The sequence below is a fragment of the Tachypleus tridentatus genome, chromosome 7 (genome assembly GCF_004210375.1).
Source record: "Tachypleus tridentatus isolate NWPU-2018 chromosome 7, ASM421037v1, whole genome shotgun sequence".
NCBI classification, from domain to species: domain Eukaryota; kingdom Metazoa; phylum Arthropoda; class Merostomata; order Xiphosura; family Limulidae; genus Tachypleus; species Tachypleus tridentatus.
This window is the reverse complement of record NC_134831.1, coordinates 107,467,618-107,490,946: the sequence shown is the minus strand read 5'-3', so window position 1 is coordinate 107,490,946 and position 23,329 is coordinate 107,467,618. Positions and strand designations below refer to the sequence as shown.

At 34.4% G+C, this 23,329-nt stretch overlaps 1 protein-coding gene across 1 annotated transcript in view; it reads right to left on the bottom strand.

Annotated features, from left to right (window-relative positions):
• Positions 1 to 23,329, bottom strand: part of LOC143257761 (L-tryptophan dehydrogenase-like) — a 113,914-nt gene that overhangs the window by 71,145 nt on the left and 19,440 nt on the right. The window contains exons 7-8 of the mRNA XM_076516794.1: positions 4,736 to 4,842; positions 2,097 to 2,192 (exon numbers count right to left, since the gene is read on the bottom strand). Of these exons, the coding sequence (XP_076372909.1) occupies positions 2,097 to 2,192; positions 4,736 to 4,842 (203 nt within the window). The remainder of the gene's footprint in view (positions 1 to 2,096; positions 2,193 to 4,735; positions 4,843 to 23,329) is intronic.

The window sequence follows — 23,329 nt, the reverse complement described above, 5'->3', positions numbered from 1 at the left end:
GACTGTTGTAGTGAGAGTAAACACCATGGTGAGAGCAAATGAGTTGCCTGAGGCCTTCACAAAGAAAACTGTAGCAGCTTATGAGTCTGGTAAGGAATTTAAAAAGATTCCAAAAGATTTTGAAATTAGCCATTCCACTGTCTGGAAAATAGTCAACAAGTGAAGGGCTTTCAAAACAACTGCCAACATACCCAGGTCTGGTCATCCAAGCAAGTTCACACCAAGAGCAGACTGCAAGATGCTAAAAGATTTCTCCAAATGCCCTAACATGTCATCACGGAACCCACAGTAGGCTCTGGCTACTGTTGATGTGAAAGTGCATGCCTCTACAATCAGAAAGAGACTGCACAAGTTTAACTTGCATGGGAGGTGTGCAAGGAGGAAACCTTTGTTCTCTAAGAGAAACATCAAGGCCAGACTGAAGTTTGCCAGAGAGAATGTAGACAAAGACCACGACTTCTGGAATAATGTTCTTTGGACAGATGAGTCCAAAATTGAATTACTTAGACACCAGAACAGAGGACATGTTTGACATAAAACAAATACAGCATTCCAGGAAAAGAACCTCATACCAACTGTGAAGCATGGAGGTGGAAGTGTCATGGTTTGGGGCTGCTTTGCTGCAGCAGAGCCTGGACAGCTTACAATCATAGAATCCACCATGAATTCTACTGTGTATCAGAGGGTGCTTGAGGATCATGTGAGACCATCTGTACGAAATTTAAAGCTGAAGCGGAACTGGACCCTGCAACACGACAATGACCCAAAACATACCAGTAAATCCACCGAGGACTGGCTGAAAACTAAGAAATGGAGAGACCTGGAATGGCAGAGTCAAAGCCCAGATCTTAATCCCATTGAGATGCTGTGGGGTGACTTGAAACAGGCTGTACATGCAAGAAACCCCTCAAACATCTCACAGCTGAAAGAATTCTGCATTGAGGAGTGGGGCAAACTTTCTTCAGACCGATGCCAGAGACTGGTAAATGGCTACAAGAAGCATCTCACTGCAGTTATTTCAGCTGAAGGGGGTAACACTAGCTATTAGGGGGTAGGGTGTCCTGACTTTTTCCTCAGTTAGAAGATGCATTTTTATAGAATTACATTTACAGAATATCTTGAAAAGTCTTTTCTTCAGTTTTAATTGTTTAGTTATATTTCTATAATATCTCAGTATTGTTGAAATTGAGATTAAATATCTATATATCCAAAAATGTTACAAAAATACACAGGCTTTCATAGGGTGTTCTAACTTTTTCACATGACTATATCTATGAAGGTAAAATGTTATCTTCTGGAAGTAACTGGTAAAGAGTCAATAGGTTCTCTATACATCTATGAATGTGAAATGTTATGAACTAGAAGTTCTGGAAGTGAATGATAAGTAGTCAAAAAGTTCTGTATATATCTTTGAAGGTAAAGTGTTATCAACTACAATTTCTAGAAATGAATGATAATTAGTCAATAGTTTCTGAAGATATCTATGAAGGTAAAATGTTATCAACTAGACATTCTGGAAGTGAATGATAATTAGTGAGTGGGTTCTATATGTATCTATGAAGTTAAAATGTTATCAACTAGACATTCTGGAAGTGAATGATAATTAGTGAGTGGGTTCTATATGTATCTATGAAGTTAAAATGTTATCAACTAGACATTCTGGAAGTGAATGATAATTAGTGAGTGGATTCTATATGTATCCATGATGGTAAATGTTATCAAGTAGAAGTTCTGGAAGAAAATGATAATTAGTCTATATGTTTTGTATATATCTATGAAGATAAAATGTTATCAACTAGAGATTTTGGAAGTGACTAATAATTACTCAGTAGGTTCTGTACATATCTATGTGTTGTTTTCTATTACAACATATTTTAAAAACATTCATTAGATACTCCTTGTTTTAACACTTTTTAAAAATTACATAAACTATTTGGACAGTCTTGCAGATAATTTTATGAATAAACATTAAAAGTAAATTACTTAATCATATTTAAAATATGATGATATATTTTAATTCTTCTTTAATTCTTCAATATCCACTCATATTCTTACCTTGTAATTATGTCTTTACTCCAAAACATAACATTACTTACATGGCCTAGAGCACATGGTGATAGTATGTCACATTTGTAGTTTAAAATGCTCATATCTCCAATTGGCACCTTTTCCACCTGCACCCTTCCACAAAACTGAAAAGGAAACAAAAAGTAACTGAACTGTATCTAGAAAGCAAATTTTATTTTTTAAAGGTTGATGGTATTCTTTAAACTCCAAAGAGCTAAATATTTGTGTAAAAGTGAAAAAGTATATTTATAAATGATCAGCCATCACCACTGAACATCTTGTTGTGCAAGCTACTTTAAGGTGGTATTTAAGGACATGTTCCTTCTCCAGGTTCTAAGTGTACATTTCATAACAAATTGGTTAACATTCATTTTTTATTAGAACCCACCTTAAACACTAACTTGTACATAAGTATTTGATGGATTGAAGTTACACTAATTTTTTCTGTAATTTCACACCTTCTTTCTTTGCATTTCTAATTTCATGTTATGATATCAGATTAATATCCTCAAAACAGCAGCTAATTTTATAAGTTGTAATACATTGATGGTAAAAAGATTACACACTATACAAAAAGTTCATACACTATATGAAAGATTCAAGAATAACGTAAATAAACAATGTGTCACAATAGAATGAGAAAAAAAAAAGATTATCACAATAGCACACATATCACATCCCAAAGGATATTATATGAAATCCCATAAATGTGGGTAAATATCATGACTCCTAACCTAACAGACTGTGTACTTCATCTATTTTTTAGAATCAACAAGACATTTAATACAGAATATCCTAAAAAAATGTCCATCACTACAACCTTCCCTAACAACAGATAACCATCACTACAACCTTCCCTAACAACAGATAACCATCACTACAACCACCCTTCACAACAGATAACCATCACTACAACCACCCTTCACAACAGATAACCATCACTACAACCACCCTTCACAACATATAACCATCACAACAACCACCCTTCACAACAGATAACCATCACAACAACCACCCTTCACAACAGATAACCATCACAACAACCACCCTTCACAACAGATAACCATCACAACAACCACCCTTCACAACAGATAACCATCACAACAAACCACCCCTTCACAACGGATAACCATCACTACAACCACCCTTCACAACAGATAACCATCACTACAACCACCCTTCACAACAGATAACCATCACTACAACCACCCTTCACAACAGATAACCATCACTACAACCTTCCCTAACAACAGATAACCATCACTACAACCACCCTTCACAACAGATAACCATCACTACAACCTTCCCTAACAACAGATAACTATATAAGTAAAACAAATATAATGAACAAAACTACATCATCATATACTCCCATATATCAAAACTCAGATCACATTACAATCACACTCAGTACACACAAATCCACGAGCAAAAGATGGACTTCAGAAAAGTAACGTAAATACATAAGCTGGTAACATAGCATACTCTCTACTGTTACTAATAGTTCATTGTTGTACAATACACTGAAATGTCAGAATACTTTCTTTTACTTAATTTATGTCGGACTACATACTATCTTGTTACTGTCAGTTCATTACCATACAACAGATTGAATAACTAAAATGCTTTATTTTATTAATCTATGGTGAATTATATACTATCCTATTACTGGCAGTTCATTATTCTACAATACACTGAACTGGTAAAATATTTTGTTTTACTTAATCTATGTTGAACTATATACTCTCCTATATATATGTAAAAACAGCTGGTTTAGGTTGGGAAAATTTTATGTTGAGGAGCAACAACAAGAAGGTTGAAATGTTCGTTCCTCTACATAAATATTTTCTCAACCTAAACCAGCCGTTTTTACATATATATTTTTCTCTACAAGTAGATTTTCTCATCATCACTGATTATATACTCTCCTGTTTCTGACAGATTGTTATTGTACAACACAGTAACTTGTTAACATACTTTGTTCTATATGTTGAACTATATACTCTACAATTACTCACAGTTCATTATTGTACAATACATGGAATTGGTGAAGGACTTTGTTTTACTTAATCTATGTTGAATAATATACTCTCCTATTACTGATAGTTCATTATTGTATGATACACTGAATTCTTAAAAGACTTTGATTTACTTAATCCATGTTGGACGACGTACTTTCTTGTTACTGATAATTCATTATTGTACAACACACTGCATTGTTAAAATTCTTTGTTTTATCTAATCTAAGTTGAACTATATACTATCTTGTTATTGAAAATTCATTGTTATACAACACACTGAATTGCTAAAATACTTTGTTTTACTCAATCTATGTTGAATTATATACTCTCCAATTACTGACAGTTCATTATTGTACAATACGCTGAATTGGTAAAATACTTTGTTTTGTTTAATCTTTGTTCAACTATATACTCTCCTGTTACTGGTAGTCCATTATTGTACAATACGCTGAATTGGTAAAATACTTTGTTTTATTTAATCTATGTTGAACTATATACTCTCCCATTATTTATTATCTTGAGAAGGAAGGAAACCTTGACATGATGAATAACAATAATCTGTTATCAGTAGAAAAGTATTAGAACAGAGAGTATATTACTTATCACACTAAAAATCTCAGTGCAAGAGTTAAAAAACTATATATTACCTTGTGAGCTAAGATGTCTTTTACGTCTTCAACCCGTTTTTTACTCACATCAGTAATATATAAGTGACCAACATCTCTGTCTAGAAGTAAGCGGGCAACATTCATCCCTATATATGAAAAAGTAACATTATTTAAATGTTGCTTATTATTGAAACAACATTTTGTAAGCTACAGAGTAATAGATAAAAATATAAATAGTTTCTAATAATGTGATCACTAAAGTGGCACAGACAAAATAACGAGACCTTACAGTACTGAAAACTTTCCCTTGTTAAATTTGAACTCATGTTGTCAACAAACCAAATGACTAAAAATATCCAAATGTCCTTCATGGATCACTTTCCCATAATTTGTCATTAATCTACCTTCCACATGACTTACTGTACACACATTGGATGAATCTTAAATAAGCTCTACTTTCCCACTGTTATTTAAATTTTATAAAAATTACAGCTACGATGGAAACTGAGTTGTGAGGAGTTTGAAGGAAAGTTATTTCAGAGGTAAGTTCATGTTTGAAATTAATTTTAATTCTAAAAATATAACATTGAAACAAATTCACTTACCTCTAAATTAACCAAAACCAGATATTTACATTGTAAAGAAATCAGCAGCATAAAAAAATATAAAATCACAAGTTACAAGGCAGGAGTATAATAAGAAATGTGTAACCAAGTAAAGTTAGAGAAGGTTTTGTAGAAGTAGATTTGATGGAGAATGAGTGAAGTAGACCAACCTCATAAAAAAAATGGATCTAAAGGACACTCTTAAAGAAAGTTTCCCTCTCAACATGGTACCTCTTTGCCTGTGAAGTTCTTCAATTCAGGCAAAGGTTTTGGTTCTGTGATAAGTAATGGTTTACTAAAACATAGAAACCAACAATGGGATAAAAAGATAAATAGGTAGGAGGTATAATGCTCCTACAGTTGAAGATGAAAAGCCCAGACCTGTAAGGGCATACTCCATGTATAGGAGCCCTTTTTGTCAGTATCAATAATGGCTAATCAGTCACACAATCAACCAAATAAAAGAGAAGACCCAAACACTTCCAAAGTATAGGCTCAACAATGAGCAATGAAAACATCAAAGAACAAATAAATAAGTTGGAGAAAAAAAACTAGGTGACTCCTATCCTGGTTGGAATTGAGATATCTAATTATTACAGTAGCAAGACCTTATTCCATGCAAGAACACGCATGTTGAGATAGGAAAGGTAACAACTCAGAAACCTTCTCTTCTTGTGCAAAGAACAGCATAGAGAGTGAAATTTAGTTTAGAACAAACATGTAGGTACATCGCAACATGTAAGAATCTCGACTGGACCAATCCATACATAGTATCTAATGTAAGGAGACACCAAAGAATTTCTCAACTTTATATGATCCTGAATTAGTGAAAATGGATGTTGGACAATTTTGGTTGACAAGAAAAACTCAAAATTGAGAGAACATACAGGACTCCTAACTGGATAAATTATATAACTACAGGATTTTGTACATAAAGACAGAATATATTTGATTTCTGTATCTATCTCATTTTGTATTATTAGTTTTGATGTCCAAATTTACAATCCCAGGAACCAAGGAAATGTTTAACAATGGATGTTGGGCAAAATATAAAAAAAGTTTCAAAAGAAAGGATTTCATCTAGCCTGAATAATAACCACAGATGGCAAACAGATTCTGAAACTGAAGACACAGTGATTTGATTAAGCAAATTATAACACAGGAAATTTCAACCCCATGTCAACCTGTAAGATGTATGATAAACAGATCAGAGAGGAAACAAACATTGAAATGTAATCTGAAATTTATGCTTAAGGTGGCCAGAAACATCCAACTAAACAAGACACATCAGCATAAACCAGTTTATTAATGTGGATGGAGCAAGATCTGTGAAACCAGAATTGTTGTGAGATACAAAAATCTAAGTTGATTCCATCAGAAAGATACATTCTTAAAAAAATAATATTGAAAACTTAATCTAAGCTTCTCTAACCTTCAGTGTGTGAACAAATTGGAAAGGATTCAAAAGAAGAAGCCAGCCAACTTAAAACCAGGCTTCTGTCCCACTGAAAAAAAATGTCTAGGTATGGTATGGACATAATAAAAAAATAAAACTAGAAAAAGAACTTGAAAAATTTAACACAAGCAGAAATACACAACTTATGTGGAATTGAAAGTGGCTGAGAGGGTAGCTCTAAGCATACAAGCCACGACTGTGGAACACTCAGATGTAAAAAATAAGGCTCACTAATAACAAATTAAAAAAGATAAGAAGCCAAATTTATAAGGTACAAAGTCTGAGAAACAAAATAAAGAAACTGGTATACTGCCAAGAAGGAACATCTGTATGAACATGACAACATTCACACCATCAAACAAGAGAAGGAAGATTCACTAACAAAAAATTACATAATAGCCACTCATGATGCTGGAGACAACAAATATCATTGCGGAGAGGCATTAGTGGAAAGACTCAGACCTGGAGGAAATAAAAAAATGAGTAACATTTCTGGGCTACTCTTTTAACATTGAATAATGGGATTGACCGTCATTTTATAATGTTCCCACAATTTAAAGGGCAAGCATGTTTGGTGTGAAGAGGATTCAAAACCATGGCTCTCAGATTACAAGTCAAGTGCCCTAACTACCTGCCTATGGCAGGCCTCATAATAATAATAATATAATAATAATAAATTTATTAAGCAATAAATTAGACACAAAAAATCAAATATCAATATAAAACCATCAACAAAGAGTTAACTCGTCCTGTGATGGTTAAACACATAATAAAGTAAAATCAAAACTTACAAAATCAATATAAAGTTCCCAGAATATTATCATCAGTATTTAAGATCCATTGTTTTAAGTATTTCTTTTGATTAACACGATTAATAGAAGATCTTATACTATAAGGAATAAAATTATGAATACGAGGTGCCAAATAAAGATATTGATGAAGTGTAACTGTTTTACGTGGTGTGGGTACATTAATTGGAAAAAAAGATTGAAGTCGTGTAAAATATGAAGTGACTTTAAAAGGCCTATTAAAAGAAACATGCATTGTAGATAAAGCTAAAAAATATAAATAAAGTTTATCATATGAAAGAGGGGAGTTAAATTTACTGAAATTGGTATCAAGCCTATGAGTAAAAATAAGAGAGAAAACACTTTTGCAACTTGTGAATAGGAATTAAAAAGTCTTATATGTGCCACCCCAAATTGAAATACAATATTGTAAGAAAGATTGAAAGAGCATAATATACACTTAACAAAATGTGATAAGGAGCACAATGACTAAGTTCAAAAATTAGCATAGAACTATATTTTAATTTATTAACTAAAGAATTAATATGAAATTGCCAATTTAATTTTCAATCTAAAATAATTCCTAAATATTTAACAGAGGAAACTTGAGTCAATTTGGGACACTTACAATTAGGGTAAGTATAACAATCACTAGAATGATAAAAAATAGAAGGAAAAGCTGGAATGACACCATAAAGGTTAAACTGAAGAAGAAAAGATTTAGATATATTTAAGGATAAGCCATTACAGAAAAGCCAATTTTTAATTTTATTAAGATCACTAGAAATAATGGCTTCATTAATTAGATTTGGCTTACTATAAACAACAGCAATATCATCGGCATAGGCTTGGATATCTCCAAAAACTGTTGGTAAAGAATATCATTTATATAAATGAGAAATAATAAAGGGCCCAGAACAGAACCTTGTGGTACTCCAACATTAATTGTAAGCCAATCACTATAATTATTATGGATACAAACCGATTGCTTTCTCTTGTGAAAGTAAGAAAAACCAATCAAAAACAATGCCTCTAAAACCATAATAAGATAATTTATTTAACAATATTTTATGATTAACAGAATCAAAAGCTTTGGCTAAGTCAAGAAAAACAGCAATTGGATGAAGATCAGAATCCAAAGCTTCTGTAATACTTCCCACAAGTTTAGCAACAGCAACCTCCGTTCCAAGCCCAGGCCGAAAGCCAAATTGAGAAGGAGACAAAACTGAATGTCTATCAAGAAATGATAAAATTCTAATCTTCATAGATTTTTCAAATAGTTTAGAGAAATGTATTAATAAGGAAATAGGTCTATAATTCGTAAAATCAGAAATATTACCAGATTTATAAATAGGAATGACCAATGATAACTTTAAAGCATTAGGAAACTTCCCTTGAGTAAAAGATAAATTAATTAAAAAGTCAAAATTGGTGCAAAAGATTAGCATTAGCTTTCAAAATCTTAACCGAAACACCATCTACACCATTAGAAGCTGAATTTGATAAGGAGAAAATATTATTCATAGTTTCAGATACAGTAACAGGATATAGGTAACAAGAAGAAGAAGGAGCAGGAGGCATACCCTGAGAACAAAATTTAGGATTGGAGCAAGTAGATTTAGCAACATTAACAAAAAAATAATTCAAATCAGATAAATCAGTAGTACCAAAATTACAAAATTTCTTATTTTTTTTTTAACATCAATAATAGAGTTAACAATATTCCAATTCTGTTTAATAGTTTTAGCATTCTTAAACAGGTTATGATAATAAGTCCATTTAGTCTTACGGGTCAAGCTAACAACATAATTCCTTAAACACTTAAATCTAATCTTTAGATAAATATCATCAGGAAATTGATGTACTTTCTTTTTTAACTCATCTCTTTTAATCATTAACAAAACCAATTCATTGGTAATCCATGGCTTAATTTTTCTAAACTTTCGTGACACAAAAACAGTAGTAGTACAACTTTGAATACAATCAGTTAACACTTCAGCAAAATTATCATAAGCAACATTAACATCAGAACAATTCATAACACAGGACCAATCTGAAAAATTCAAACAAGAACTCAATTCATTAAACTTAATCTTTTGAACATTTGAGACATGTTCTAGATCCGATAAAATGTCTATACATAAAACAATTGGAAAATGATCGGTCAAAAAACTCTCAACAATATAAGAATAACAATTTTTAACAGTATTTCCACTAATTAAAAAATGATCAATACAAGAATTAGTAACATTGGTTATCCGCGTGGAGAAGAAATAATAATACGAAGATTGTTCTCAGACAAAAACTTAAAATATGCATTCTTATAACAAACATCATCAAATGCCAAAACATCTATATTAAAATCACCAACAAGTATATTAATATCATATTTGTATAAATTCAATTCTAATGAAAGCTCATCAATAAATTTCAATACAGGCAATCTAGGAGATTGATAAACAACAAAAGATTAAATTTCTTATTTTGAATCATACAAAATAAAATTAAAGCATCAGACTTAATGTACTGTACTTCTTTTATCATAGTCAGTATCTCAAATTTAACAAAACTGCCACTCCACTAGCCTTATTTAGACCAGAAGATGAAGAATAAAAGGAGTAACCTGGAATCGAAAAGGAAACAAATCCATCCTCAACAAACCAAGTTTCAGAAAAAGCTATTATATGAAATTTAACAACGCTTGATTGTAAAAAACAAGAAATTGGTCAAAATTTTGAGTAAGACTTCGAATATTAACATGTATTAAATTTAAATGACCAACAGAAAAACATTTGGTAAATCAGAAAGAGAAGACAAAGTTGGTGTAACACCAACAATATCATCAAAATCATCAGCCATTGCAGTATTTATAAATTATTAAGATCAATCAAGCAACGTAAAACAATGGGCTGAGTAGTTTCTGATTTCCTAATAAGAATATTACCATTCGATACCCAAAGAAATTTATAGCCAAGATCTTTCTGTTTTCGTTTTGCTTGCATGAAAATATCACGATAATATGGGGAAGAGATGTTCGTTAACATAAACTGGATAAGATTCATTACAGACCTTAATATCATTAGTATTAAGAGAGCGAAATTTAGTTTTCTTAAGTTTAAGCAGATCAAATTTAATTTGCTTACGACAAAACTTAACAACAATCTGTCTCGGACTCTTATTTTCAGTTGTTTTCTTTCCTATACGATGAACAGTGTCAATATCTGTAGGGCACAGTCAACCCCAAAAGTAGTTGTAATCTTCTCAACAACTTCTTGCAAATTCTCATTAGGCTTCTCTGGAATACCTCCAATCAAAACATTATAGTTATAAGAATATTGTTCCGCTTCACACATCTTCCTCCGAAAACTTGCCATCTCCTTCCACAATTCTTCATTTTCATGCTTTAATGTTTTATTTTCCTGCTTACACTCCTTAACTTCAGCTCTCAAAGTTGTGATATCCTCACTCATAGTTTCTACCTTCCCTGAATAAAATTGAAAGGAAGTCACTAATTCTTCAACCTTTACTTTAATTAAGTGAAAGTCATCAAGTCTTGACAAAATTTCAGTAACTTTTGTCTTAAGCCACTTCATATCTGCCTCCCCCATATTTAAATCAAGCTCACTATTCTCAACAAGATTCACTGTCTCCCCCTCTAACGAAATGGACACAGTCCTTCTTAATGGAGTTTCACTATTTAGGCTTAACTTTCTTTTTCTCATACAAAAATCACATTCATAACTTTTCCCAATTTCATTTAAATATTCCAAATCCTGTTCAGTTAAGTTCTTACATCTTAAATGATACCATTTTTGACACTCACCAGAGCAATGAAGGGCTTTATCACCAACTTTAATATAAACTTTACATTGAGCACAAAATCTACGTGGCATACTAGTCAGCCATTTGTAAATTCCTGTGAAGAATAATGATTGGTGAATCATTATGTATAGTTGTTTGTATTTAACTACACAAAAGGTTATTTGTGCTGTGCCCTTCACTGAGTTTTAACACTAGGTGGCAAGGGGTTTCATGTAAAAGAGAATACATTGAAGTTCCTATTCAACATCAATAAGCATCAATGAAAGAACTTTCATAAGATGTTCACTGAGTCCATCTACAAAAAATATAATATTTGAATAACATATGATAAGGTAAAGACCACAGACCATTTTTCAATATCTTCTTGTCTGTGATACCACAAAGAAATTAGAGAAAACATGAAGCAACATCCCTTTATTATGAAACAAGGTTTGAAACTGACAAATCCCAAAACTGAAGAGAAACTGGATTTGGATGATGAACTGAAAATCAAAGTGGTTGTTTGGTTGATTTGGTGAATTATTGCACATAGCAGCCAGGCTATCTGTGCCAATCATCCTTCACAACAAATGTTCCTTGTTTCATGCTTTTATCTTCAATACATTTCTTTCAACCACTTAAAAAAGGAAATTGTTTTTGTGAAATTCCTTCACAACAAAGAAACTACTGTTCTTAATATGTTTCTTCAGCATATAAAAAAACTAATAAGATTGCTGTTGGTATCAATATGAAATTTTAGGAATGACAAACAAACAAATAATTTTTCTGCACTCTTGAAAAAAAACATACTGATATATATATATTTGTTTTTCATATTATTAATCATTACAAAGATACAAAGCATGGCAGACATATTTTAATATTATACATACAGATAGCAGGTTTTGAAAGGTTAAAAGCTCTTAATACTCGCTGCACATTTAAGTTTAGAACTTTGCTACATGCTATTATAAAAATAAATTTTAGTTCCTAATTTTAAGAAAATACATTTTAAGGCAATGAAAAGACTTGGCATAAGTAAATTTGGATACTGAAGTTAAAACATGGCACAGAACAGATTTGGGGAATATTTAGAAACAAATTATTTTTAATTGAAGAAGGTTGGTTGGTTGGTTGATTTAGTGTTTTATGGCACAAATTAGCTAGGCCTATCTGTGGCAAACGGCCAGTAAAAAGGTAAAAGTAAATTCAGTAAAATTCATGAAAGGAAATTAAGGTAAAACAAAACAAAGTTTAAAAAATTATAAATGACATAAAACCAATGTTTACATCTAGTCTACAACGTTAAGAGAAAAACTACAGTAATACAAGTTGTAAAGAACTTTCTGTAGCATAATTGTATGTATCATAACTCACAAGGAAGACTAACAGGTAAGTACAAAAACCACCATCAGTCACCTGAAGTTGGCCTTTCCAGTCCTGGTTTTGAGTTATTTAACATCACAGCCATTTTGTAATTTCAAATTGAACTAGATGAACAGTGATTCTGAAAGGGGAATCATATGAAAAAAAAGGTCTAATGTATAAATTTAAAAACTTAAATAGCATTAGAAAGATTAATGGCCTTTAAAAAACTAAAAACATTTCTAAGGTGGACAGTGTCACCATAACCAATAACACTGTTTAACGTCATGAACAAACCTTAGGACAGAACATGTTTAAAATAGTGCCATTGTTGAGAGTCATAACAATGGCAAGAAAGTAAAATGTGGTTTATTGTAACACAGACTACACACTGGTGCATCAGTTCCAAATAACAGAAAATAATGAGTTACAAAACTGTGACCAATGCGTAGTCTAGTTAGAAAAACTCCCTCTTTCCAATCCTTACAGAAGCAAGACAGCCAAAGTTTAATAAAGGGTTTTATTTGGAAAATATTCTTTTCACATTGCTCACTCCAAGTTGAATGCTAGCTAGCATTGAGCCAAGCTAGAATACTGGACCATAGTCCATGTATGGAACAGGCACAGCAGTGATAGTGCCAGAGCAGATAGATTTAGCTGAGGTATCTGAAAACCCATTCCTGCAAATGTCAACATGGCTCAGTGTCCAGAAGAACTGGATAGAAGTAGACGTTAAAGAGAAATGGTCCAGTCAGTTTTAAATATCGGCGAGTTGATTGATTGATTGATTTAGTGTTTTATGGCACAAAGCAGCTAGGCTATCTGCGCCAAACGTCCGGTAAAAAGGCAAAAATAAAGTAAATGTAGTAAAATACAGAAAAGGAAATGAAGGTAAAACAAAACATCATTGAAAAACAGAAAAAGCATAAAACCAATGTTGACACCCAGTTTACAATGGTAAGAGAGAAAGCAGAGTAAAAGAAGTTGTAAAGTACTTACTCTAGCAAAATGATAATGATCATAACCCACCAGGAAGACTAACAGGTAAGTACAAAAACCACCGTCAGTCACCTGAAGTTGGCCTTTCCAGTCCTGGTTCCGGGTTATGTGTCATTATGGCCAGAACCAAAGGGTAAAGTAATAAAAGTTTAAAAGACATGCAGCAAAATTGGAATAACAACTCGCCAGGACGACTAACGGGTAGTTCAAACAGCAGCGTTAGTCACCTGAAGTTGGCCCTTCCAGTACTGATGTCGAGTTATTTAATATTCTGGCCATTTTTCAATGTCAAATTGAACAAGAGTAAAATAAAACTGTGAAAAGGGAACCACAATTACAAAGATGTAATGAAAAAATATCAAACACTTAAATGAGATTAAAAAGATTAATGACCATTAAAAAACTAAAAACTTTATCAAGGTGGACAGTGTCACCATCACCAATAACACTGTCCAATGTTACAGATAAACCCTGGGAAAAAACATGTTTAAAATAGTGCCGTCGTTGAGAATCGTAACGATGGCAAGAAAGTAAAATGTGGCTGATAGTGATTTGAGTGTTACACAAACTACACACTGGTGCATCAGTTCCAAATAAAAAAAAACAACAAGTTAAAAAACTGTGACCAATGCATAGTCTACTTAGAACAACTTCCTCCTTCCAAACCTTACGGAAGCTAGATGGCCAAACCCCAATATAGGGTTTTATTTGAAAAAGCTTGTTGTCGCGTTGCTCACTCCAAGTGGACTGCCAGGTGGCACGTAGTCGAGCCTTGAATACAAGACCATAGTCCATGTACAGAATAGGCACAGTAGTGATAGTGCCGGAGCAGATAGATTTAGCTGCCGTGTCTGCAAGCTCGTTCCCGCGAATACCAACATGGCCTGGTATCCAGAAAAACTGGATAGAAGTAGCAGTTAATGAGAAATGGGCCAGTCGGTTTTGAATATCAGTGAGAACAGGATGTGAGCCAACGTGTAGCGATCCCAGTGCAAGTATAGAACTAAGCGAGTCAGTATAAATTGTGCAGTTGGAGTACTGCTCAGCTTCAATATGATACAGGGCAAGAGATATGGCATACAGTTCAGCAGTGAACACAGAAGCTGTAGAGGGGATTCTGTGCACAATTACTGAACCATAACAAACCATAGCAGAGCCCACTGAATTACCTGATTTGGAACCATCTGTATAAATGGGAATGGAATGATTGTTTGAAAGATGTTCATTAAATAAATCACAGTACTTCCAATCTGGAGTATCTGCCTTTTTCAGATGACTGAAAGAAAGGTCACATTTGGGGGCTGTAATAAGCCATGGTGGGATGGGCTGACCTGTGGAATCTGCAATGTTATCCAAGGACAGACCCAAGTCATCCAATTGCACCTGGATGCGAAGGCCAAACAGAGCAATGGCAGATCATCTGTTCTGAAAAAGTACGGCCCACTGAGGAAGGAAAACACATCCCCAGGTGGGATGCTTTGGTAAGGAACAAAGTTTCGAAGAATATAGTAAAGATAGTTGCAAACGACAAAGGTGCAGAGAAGGTTCACGAGATTCAACGTATAAGCTTTGAACTAGAGATGTGCGGAAAGCCCCAGTGCAAAGTCGAAGTCCTTGGTGATGAATGGACTCTAGCATCTTTAAGGCCAAGGGTCTGGCAGAGCCATAGACCATTGATCCATAGTCGAGTTTTGATTGAATAAGAGTAAGATATACCTTTAACATAGAACATCAATCTGCTCCCCAACTGGTAGTAGAGAGGACACGGAGGATGTTCAGTGCTCTTGTGCATTTGACCCGTAGCTACTTTAAGTGTGGTATAAAGGTCAGTTTATGATCAAAGATAAGCCCCAAGAACTTGGTCTCAGGGACAACTGGCAGCAAAACTTCACCAATATCAAGTTCAGGATCATGGTGAATACCCCGTTAGCAGCAAAAGTGCATGCAAACGGTTTTAGAGAGAGAGAAATTAAAGCCGTTCGCCATAGTCCACTTCAGTACATGATTGAGGGCAGTTTGTAGTTGCCGCTCAATATATCTCATGTTCGACAACTGACATGAGATGTGAAAGTCGTCGACATACAGCCCATTTGCAATAGTGAGAGGGAGTTGTTCATGATGGCATTTATCTTTATACTGAAAAGTGCGACACTCAAAACACAGATCTGAGGGACTCCAAGTTCCTGTACAAAAGAACGGGAAAGTGTCGAGCCCACAGGAACTTGGAATCTCCCGTCCATTAAAAATTTTTTAATAAACATGGGTAAATGGCCACGTAACCCTTATGTATGGAGGTTTTGCAAAACGCCATACCTCCATGATGTGTCGTAAGCCTTCTCAATGTCAAAGAATATTGATACAAGTTGTTGGCATTTGAGAAAGGCTTCTCTGATTGATGTTTCAAGTCGAATTAGGTGGTCTGTTGTGAAGTGCTGTCATCGGAACCCACACTGGGTGGGCGAGAAGAGGTTGTTTGATTCGAGGAACCAAACAAGACAAGCATTAACCATCCTTTCTAAGGTCTTACAGAAACAGCTTGTCAAAGCAATTGGATGGTAGTTTGAAGGAATCTTGGGATCTTTCCCTGGCTAAGAGAAAGGTAAAATAATAATCTGGCACCAGGCATCAGGAAAAACATTCTCCTGCCAGATCCAGTTAAAGACAATTAGAAGGACATCAAGAGAAGCAGGAGATAGATGATGCAGCATATCATAGTGTACATCATCAGGTCCAACAGATGTACTGCCTGACCGATGAAGGGCCATTTTCAGTTCCACCAGTGGAAAGGGACAATTATAGTCAAAGAAACAGTCAGTTCGAAAGGAAAGAGGTGAACACTCTGCCTGAGTCTTGATGGCCAAGAAGGTGGAGGAACAAGCAAAAGTGCTAGATACCCGGCAAAAGCTTTCACCTAGACTATCAGCGATGCTCCGGACATCAGTTACCTCCTGACCATCAGAGAGTAAGATCGAGAGGGGGACAGAATTGTAGTGCCCACTGACCTTTCGAATCCTGTCCCATATGACCTGGGAACTAGTGGTAGAAGATATGCTAGTTGTGGAGTTAATCCAAGATTCCTTCTGGTTTTGACGTCTTACCCACCTAGCATGTGCACAGGCCCGTTGGAAAGCAACGCGGGTTGTAAGTGTGGGATATCTACGAAAAGTATCCCAGGCCCGTTTTTGAGCCTTCCGTGCTAAGTGGCAAGCAGGATTCCACCACGGACGAGGATATCGTGGAAAAACGTGTCGATGGTTTAGGAATACATTGAGCAGCTGCTTGTATAATACAGTCAGTTACTGCTGCCAGACAGTCATCTACTGATGGTTGACAGATGATGGCAGGATCAAGTTCTGTGAGAGCAGTGAAAGAGGGCCAGTTTGTTTGATCCAGCTTTTACCAGGGCATGCGGGTCGGGTGGCATCAACCACGGCCAGTCTCTCTCAAAATTATAGGGAAATGACCACTGCCCCATTCATTACTGTCTACCCTCTAAGAAAAATGGGAGAATGATGAAGTGGAGTAAATTGAGAGATCAATAGCAGTAAAGGACTGACTAGGTGCATGGAAATAAGTAGAAGAACCAGTATTGAAAAGAGAAAGGTTGTGATCAGAGAGCATACGCTCTACAAAGTGACCCCATCAGCACTTCCCCAGAGGGGATGATGTTCATTAAAGCCACCCAGAATTAAAAAGGGAGATGGCAACTGTTCATTGAGACATCAAAGTCTGATTGATCATAGGTCTCTCCAGGTGACAGGTAGAGAGAACAAACAGTAATGGTACGACTCAAGGAAACACAGATATCTTCAGCCTCCAAGAGTGTGTCAAGTGGCAAAGATTGGGTGGGCACATGCTGATTAACCAACAGTGCCACCCCTCCATGAACTCGTCCATGACACAGCATGTCATTTCTGTACAAAGAAAACTGCTGAAAGGTGACGGTATCAGCAGGTTTCAGAAATGTTTCTTGTAAGGAAAGACATACAGGATGGCAGGAAGCAATCAGTGTATTGATGTCATCCAGATACGAATGTAAACCTTGACAGTTCCATTGTATCAAGGTGGCAATTCTTATTCACGTGTAGGAGATTTTAGTGGAGAACCCGTCTGTTTATAACCACATCTTTTTTCTTTGCTGTCTTTATTTGAGGGAGGTTTGTTGACATCCACGATAAATCCCTGGGTTGATTGGGCAGGTTTTTGCTGTTGGAAGAGGATTCCAATGACTGAAGACATAAATGAATGATTGTTTTGCATCTTGGGGTGGGAGAGAGAAGAAAAAGTATCTGAGGTAGTGCCTGTACCCAGAACCAAAGGATGTGGATCTTGGGATTTGCTGTATTGTACGTAAGGAACAGAGATGGGTGTTGAAGGTAATTCGTTAACTTTTTTAACCATGGAGGTCAAAAGACTTTTCATTTGGTTTGAGAACAATTCTCTTGAAGGCACAGAGTAATCTGCTGCACTCCCACTGGAGTAGTGGAACAAAGTGCAGCAGCATATGTCCAAGATGAAGTGGTGGACAGCAACTTTCGAGCATCAGAATAAGTAATGTTACGAATCATTTTCAAATGCTGCACCCCTTTTTCTTCCAACCATTTAGGGCAAGAACAAAAGTAGGATGGGTGAGAGCCATTGCAACTGGTGCAATGAGGGTCTGTTTCACACTCACAGGTATTGTGATCCTTGCCACCACAGTGAGTACATGTCAAGGAACCATGACATCTTTGAGTGACCAAACTGACCAAACCACTGACGTTGGAAATATTGGAGAGGGTTTGGAATATATGGCCATACCTTGCAATTAAACATGGTGATGTAAATGTCAGAATGAGGGTATCGGTCAGCATTGCAATTCCATCTTTGTGAGTGAAGATATGTCTCACTGCAGAAACTCCTTGAATGGAGAAACCAGACCAAACTCTGACTCTATCAAATCTATTCAAATCCCCCTAAACAATAACTCCTCTTGATGAATTCAATGTAGCATGAGGTGTAACCTCAATAGATATATCCCCAATTGCCTCTGAATACAAGAGGAGTTCACTTTATTAAGATGTGGATGTTTCCACCAATATGTCACCAGATTGAAGCTTCTTTACTGACTTTGGAGAGCCAGCAAGTCCTTCTAGTCCCTTCTGAATGAAACAGGGAGACATATGTCCTAAAGGTTTGTCTGAAAGATAAAGTAGTATAACAATATGAGGTACAATATGTGTTACAGATACTGAAGATTGCTGCTCAGAATCTTCAAGACGTAGTCATTTACCTGTGCACTGTTTTTTCACTATTTTATTTAAGTTTTTATTTGAAAGATCCATAATAAAAAAAGGAATTATTCTAATTGTCATTCTGATAAAAATGTTTTTTTATCTACAGTGGTAATTTAAACTCAAACTAGTAAATTAATTCAAATGCAAGTTAATTTTCATTTTTAGTATAAAAATACTTTTCTTCATCTTAAAGTTTTCATATTTCATTTGCATAACCTCTAGTAATCTATTAAAAGGATATCAGAAGTATTTTTTAGGTAAATATTTATATTTTATCTTTCATTTTCCCTACCCCATCAAAAACAAGCTATTACAATCAATCTGCAATGCAATAAATAAAATTAGGAAACAGAAAAGAAAGAACAAACCTTTAATTTTTTGGAGAATAACTTTAAAAATGTTGCTTTGGTTATATTCATAATGTTTAGTGTTTCATACTCCATTCTTGTTCTTTACCATTTAACAAGACAACAGTCACATTACAGACACACAACCCTTCGAAAAAAAATTTTCATTCACTGCGTAAAATCTTAAGCCTTGAGAACTGACAAAAAAATTATTGATATTTCAAAAATATTTAAACCATTCAATTATGCATGTAATTACATAATTAACTGAAATATAAAAGTGAGACACAAATATGATTTAACTGTATCTCTGACATATTTAGGTAAGAAACAACAATATAGTTGATCAGGCAGCTGACAATACTACTGTTTTAAAACAACAGTTGTTAGATTACAGTGTAGAATGTTCTGATGCCTGTACACATGTATATGTAACATCTACACGTAGATTACAAGCCTAAACAAATCTATTAAAGGTGAGCATATCATCTGTTAAAACACTTATTACTTGCTTCAACTGTATTCATTCAGAGGACTATGAAATGTACAAGTCAAAAGGGTATCTCAACACGTTACTGTTTGATTTTAGAGCAAAGCCACACTGGGCTATCTGCAACAGTTACAACAGAAAGTGTTCGTACCCCTGTGTCATGAGAAGTTTTTTCCTCACAGCTTAAAAAGTATCATGATTAGGATAATGAAAGTATAACATATTATAAATATCATACTAAAACACATCTACATAAATTTTATGTAAATTAAACGACAATTAAACTGTTTATAAACAAATAACCAAAAATAGGAGGAGCAGAAAGTGTTCGTACAGTTCTAGAACGTGTGAAAAACTGATATTCCCACAAAAATTTTGTTTAGTTTGGCGAATAAACTACATTATACCATTCCAGAACTAGAAACTGGGTTCATAATTATTGGAATTTAGCCAGCAAAGAATGTACTTCCAGCAATTTAGCACCATCTCCATCATTATCTGCTTCGTCATCATGGCAAACATGAAACAACTGTCCAGTGATTTAAAAACACGAATTATGGTACAATACAAGTCTTGGATGTCTCTTTCCGGTATTGCTACACAATTTAATGTGCCGAAATATATTGTTCAAAGCATAATTGCCAAGTTTAAGCTTACAGGATTCACCTGCTAACCTCCCTCATTCCAGATGCCCTACCAAAATTCCAGAGTGAACCAAGAGGAAGGTTCTCAGAGAAGTTAGTAGGAACCCAGAAGTACGCTCTTCTGGGTTCAAATCATGCCGTTCTCGAAGAACTCCATATTTAAAGCCTCTTCATTTAGAAGCACGATTGAGGTATGCAAGAAAGCATGTGGATAAACCCTTTACCTATTGGAAGAGTATTCTTTGGTCAAGCTAGACTAAAATCGAGCTTTTCGGCCACAATGATGTTTGCTGTATTTTCGGTAAGAAGGGGGAACGAAAAATCTTCCAAAGAACACCGTCCCTACAGTTAAACACAGAGGTGGCTCGATCATGCTATGGGGTTCCTTCAGCTTTTCTGGTGTAGGCAGCCTTCACCTTGTCAATGGAATCACGAAAAAAGAAGAGTGCATTGATATATTAGGCACTTAAATCAAGAATGATGCTTGAAACTTGCGAATTGGGCGTCGTTGGATCTTCCAGCATGACAATGGCCCTAAGCACACATCAAAATATGCATAATCCTGGTTGCAGAGGAACCATATAAGTGTTCTGGAGTGGCCATCACAGTCACCTGATCTCAACCCATTTGAAAACATTTGGCATGAGTTGAAGACCAGGGTTCATCAGTGTCATCCGAAAAACTTGCAATAGTTGGAGGCCTTCTGTAAAGAAGAATGAAAGAAAATACCAGTCGAGTACTGTCAAACAATCATGGAGGGCTATGAGGAGAGATTGTGCCACATAATTCACCTGGAAGGTCACACAACTAACAATTAAAGTAGATGCACAAACACTTTCTGCCCCTCCTATGTTTAGTTATTTGTTTATAAACAGTTTATTTGTCCTTCAATTTGCATAAATATTTATGTTATAAGGAAAAAACTACTCACAACACAAGGGTACGAACACTTTCTGTCGTAACTGTATGTCTACCATAGAGAATCAAACCATGTATTTTAGAGTTGTAAGTCTATAAACTTACCTCCTTCTCCACCTATCCCACATCTACAGTACTACTACTAAAGATGCAGAGTACAAAAGGAGAGAATTTTCATAGCTTGTTAGTCATGTGGCAATATATATGAAGCTTTAAGTTGTTTTTGAAACAAAGGAGTTAAACTTAGATAACATAAAACTTCAAATCATAACATCCATTATAAAATTAATTTAAATATTTTTATAGCAAAGATGTTTAATAAAACTGAATTTAACGAGGTGACTTATGCATTAAAGGATTTAAATGGGAATCAGTAGCAAAAAGGTTGACAGTTGAATACCTTGCAACATTCCCCAAAGTGTAATGTTTCAAAGAAACACCAGAGTCACAAGGTGATAGCAGTGAAACTAAAAGTAAGAAAGAAACCAAAATAAATATTCAGTCTTGATTAAAATATTTAGAAGAATGAGAATAAGTTATTGTGACAAAAAACGAAAAGCTCAAAACAAGACAGAATCAGAATACAAGTTACAAAAACTGGTGAGTGTTTAAAGAGAAACAGACCCATCCCTTCCAACTGAGGGTTAAAAACCTAATGTAAGAGTAAAAATGTCAGTTTTGAAATATACGTCAGGAGGGAATGAAATAAAATAAAATGAAAAATATCTTCAGGTTTAATGTTAATAGATTCAGCATTGAGAATATGTGTGAATGTATGTGTTTTCTTATGGCAAAGCCACATTGGAGTATCTGCTGAACCCAAGGGGAATCAAACCCCTAATTTTAATGTTGCAAATTCATAGACATACTGCTGTACCAGCATGAGGCATACTTGAGAGAAATGAAGATAACAAAAGTGTACTCAATATTAGTTGGTTTAGCACTGTAGCAGACAAATCCAGCTGTGCAACTTCTGAGTCAATTAATTCTGAACAAAAAATAAACTTTATCACAAACAAACAGAAACAGCAATTGTCATGCAAGTTAAGTGTTCACACAATCATAATGCTACCCTAGAAATATAAATTATGATGGGAAAGTAGAGATTATGTAAGATTCCATGAAGTAAGAAAGAGGAAAATTATATGTAGCAACATATATTCTGAAAAGTATAAAGGACTTTCAAACCTTTCTAGTCACATTTTATTGACAGCATGTGTTCAAATTTATCAAGGTAAAGGTTTCCTTAATTCAGAAGAAACTCTTCCTGATTTGAATTACAATATTAAGCTAAGACAGACATGGCAAACTTACTGAAGTATTAAACTATAACACCCACATCCTAATGTTTTGTATACTAGCAAATAGGTTACTTTACCATAGAAGAATTGTTGATATAAATTCTCTTGGTATAAAGTCAGTCAATCTGACTGACTTTGTAACCATGGAGTACTCATTACAGTCTCCATATTATAACTTCTAATACAGTATACATCTTCACAAACTTTAAGTTAACACTGCAAGTCTTTTGTACACAAAAGAATACATTTTTAATAAGATTTTTTAATCAAGATTTGTTCCAAAATATATCAAATCTTCTTTTCAATTTGTTCAAGTGTAGTTATTTTCATGTTAAGACTAAAAATACATTTATTCATCCCAAAAATCTAAAATTTCATTTGTATAACCTCTAAAACTAAACTAATATGAAACTTCATATGTTCTCTGTTATTACCTCTATCCTAACAACATGTGATTCTTTAGCCTGAAGACAAATCATCAGTTAGATGAAAAATAAAATAAACAACACTTTTTATTATCATTATTATTGATCATGAAGTTTCAAATGGTAAACTTTTTAGATATATTTTATTTGTAACTACAGTACAAGTCTTCTTAAAGTATAGAAAAACATTACAGTTTGTGTCATTAGACTGTTCATGT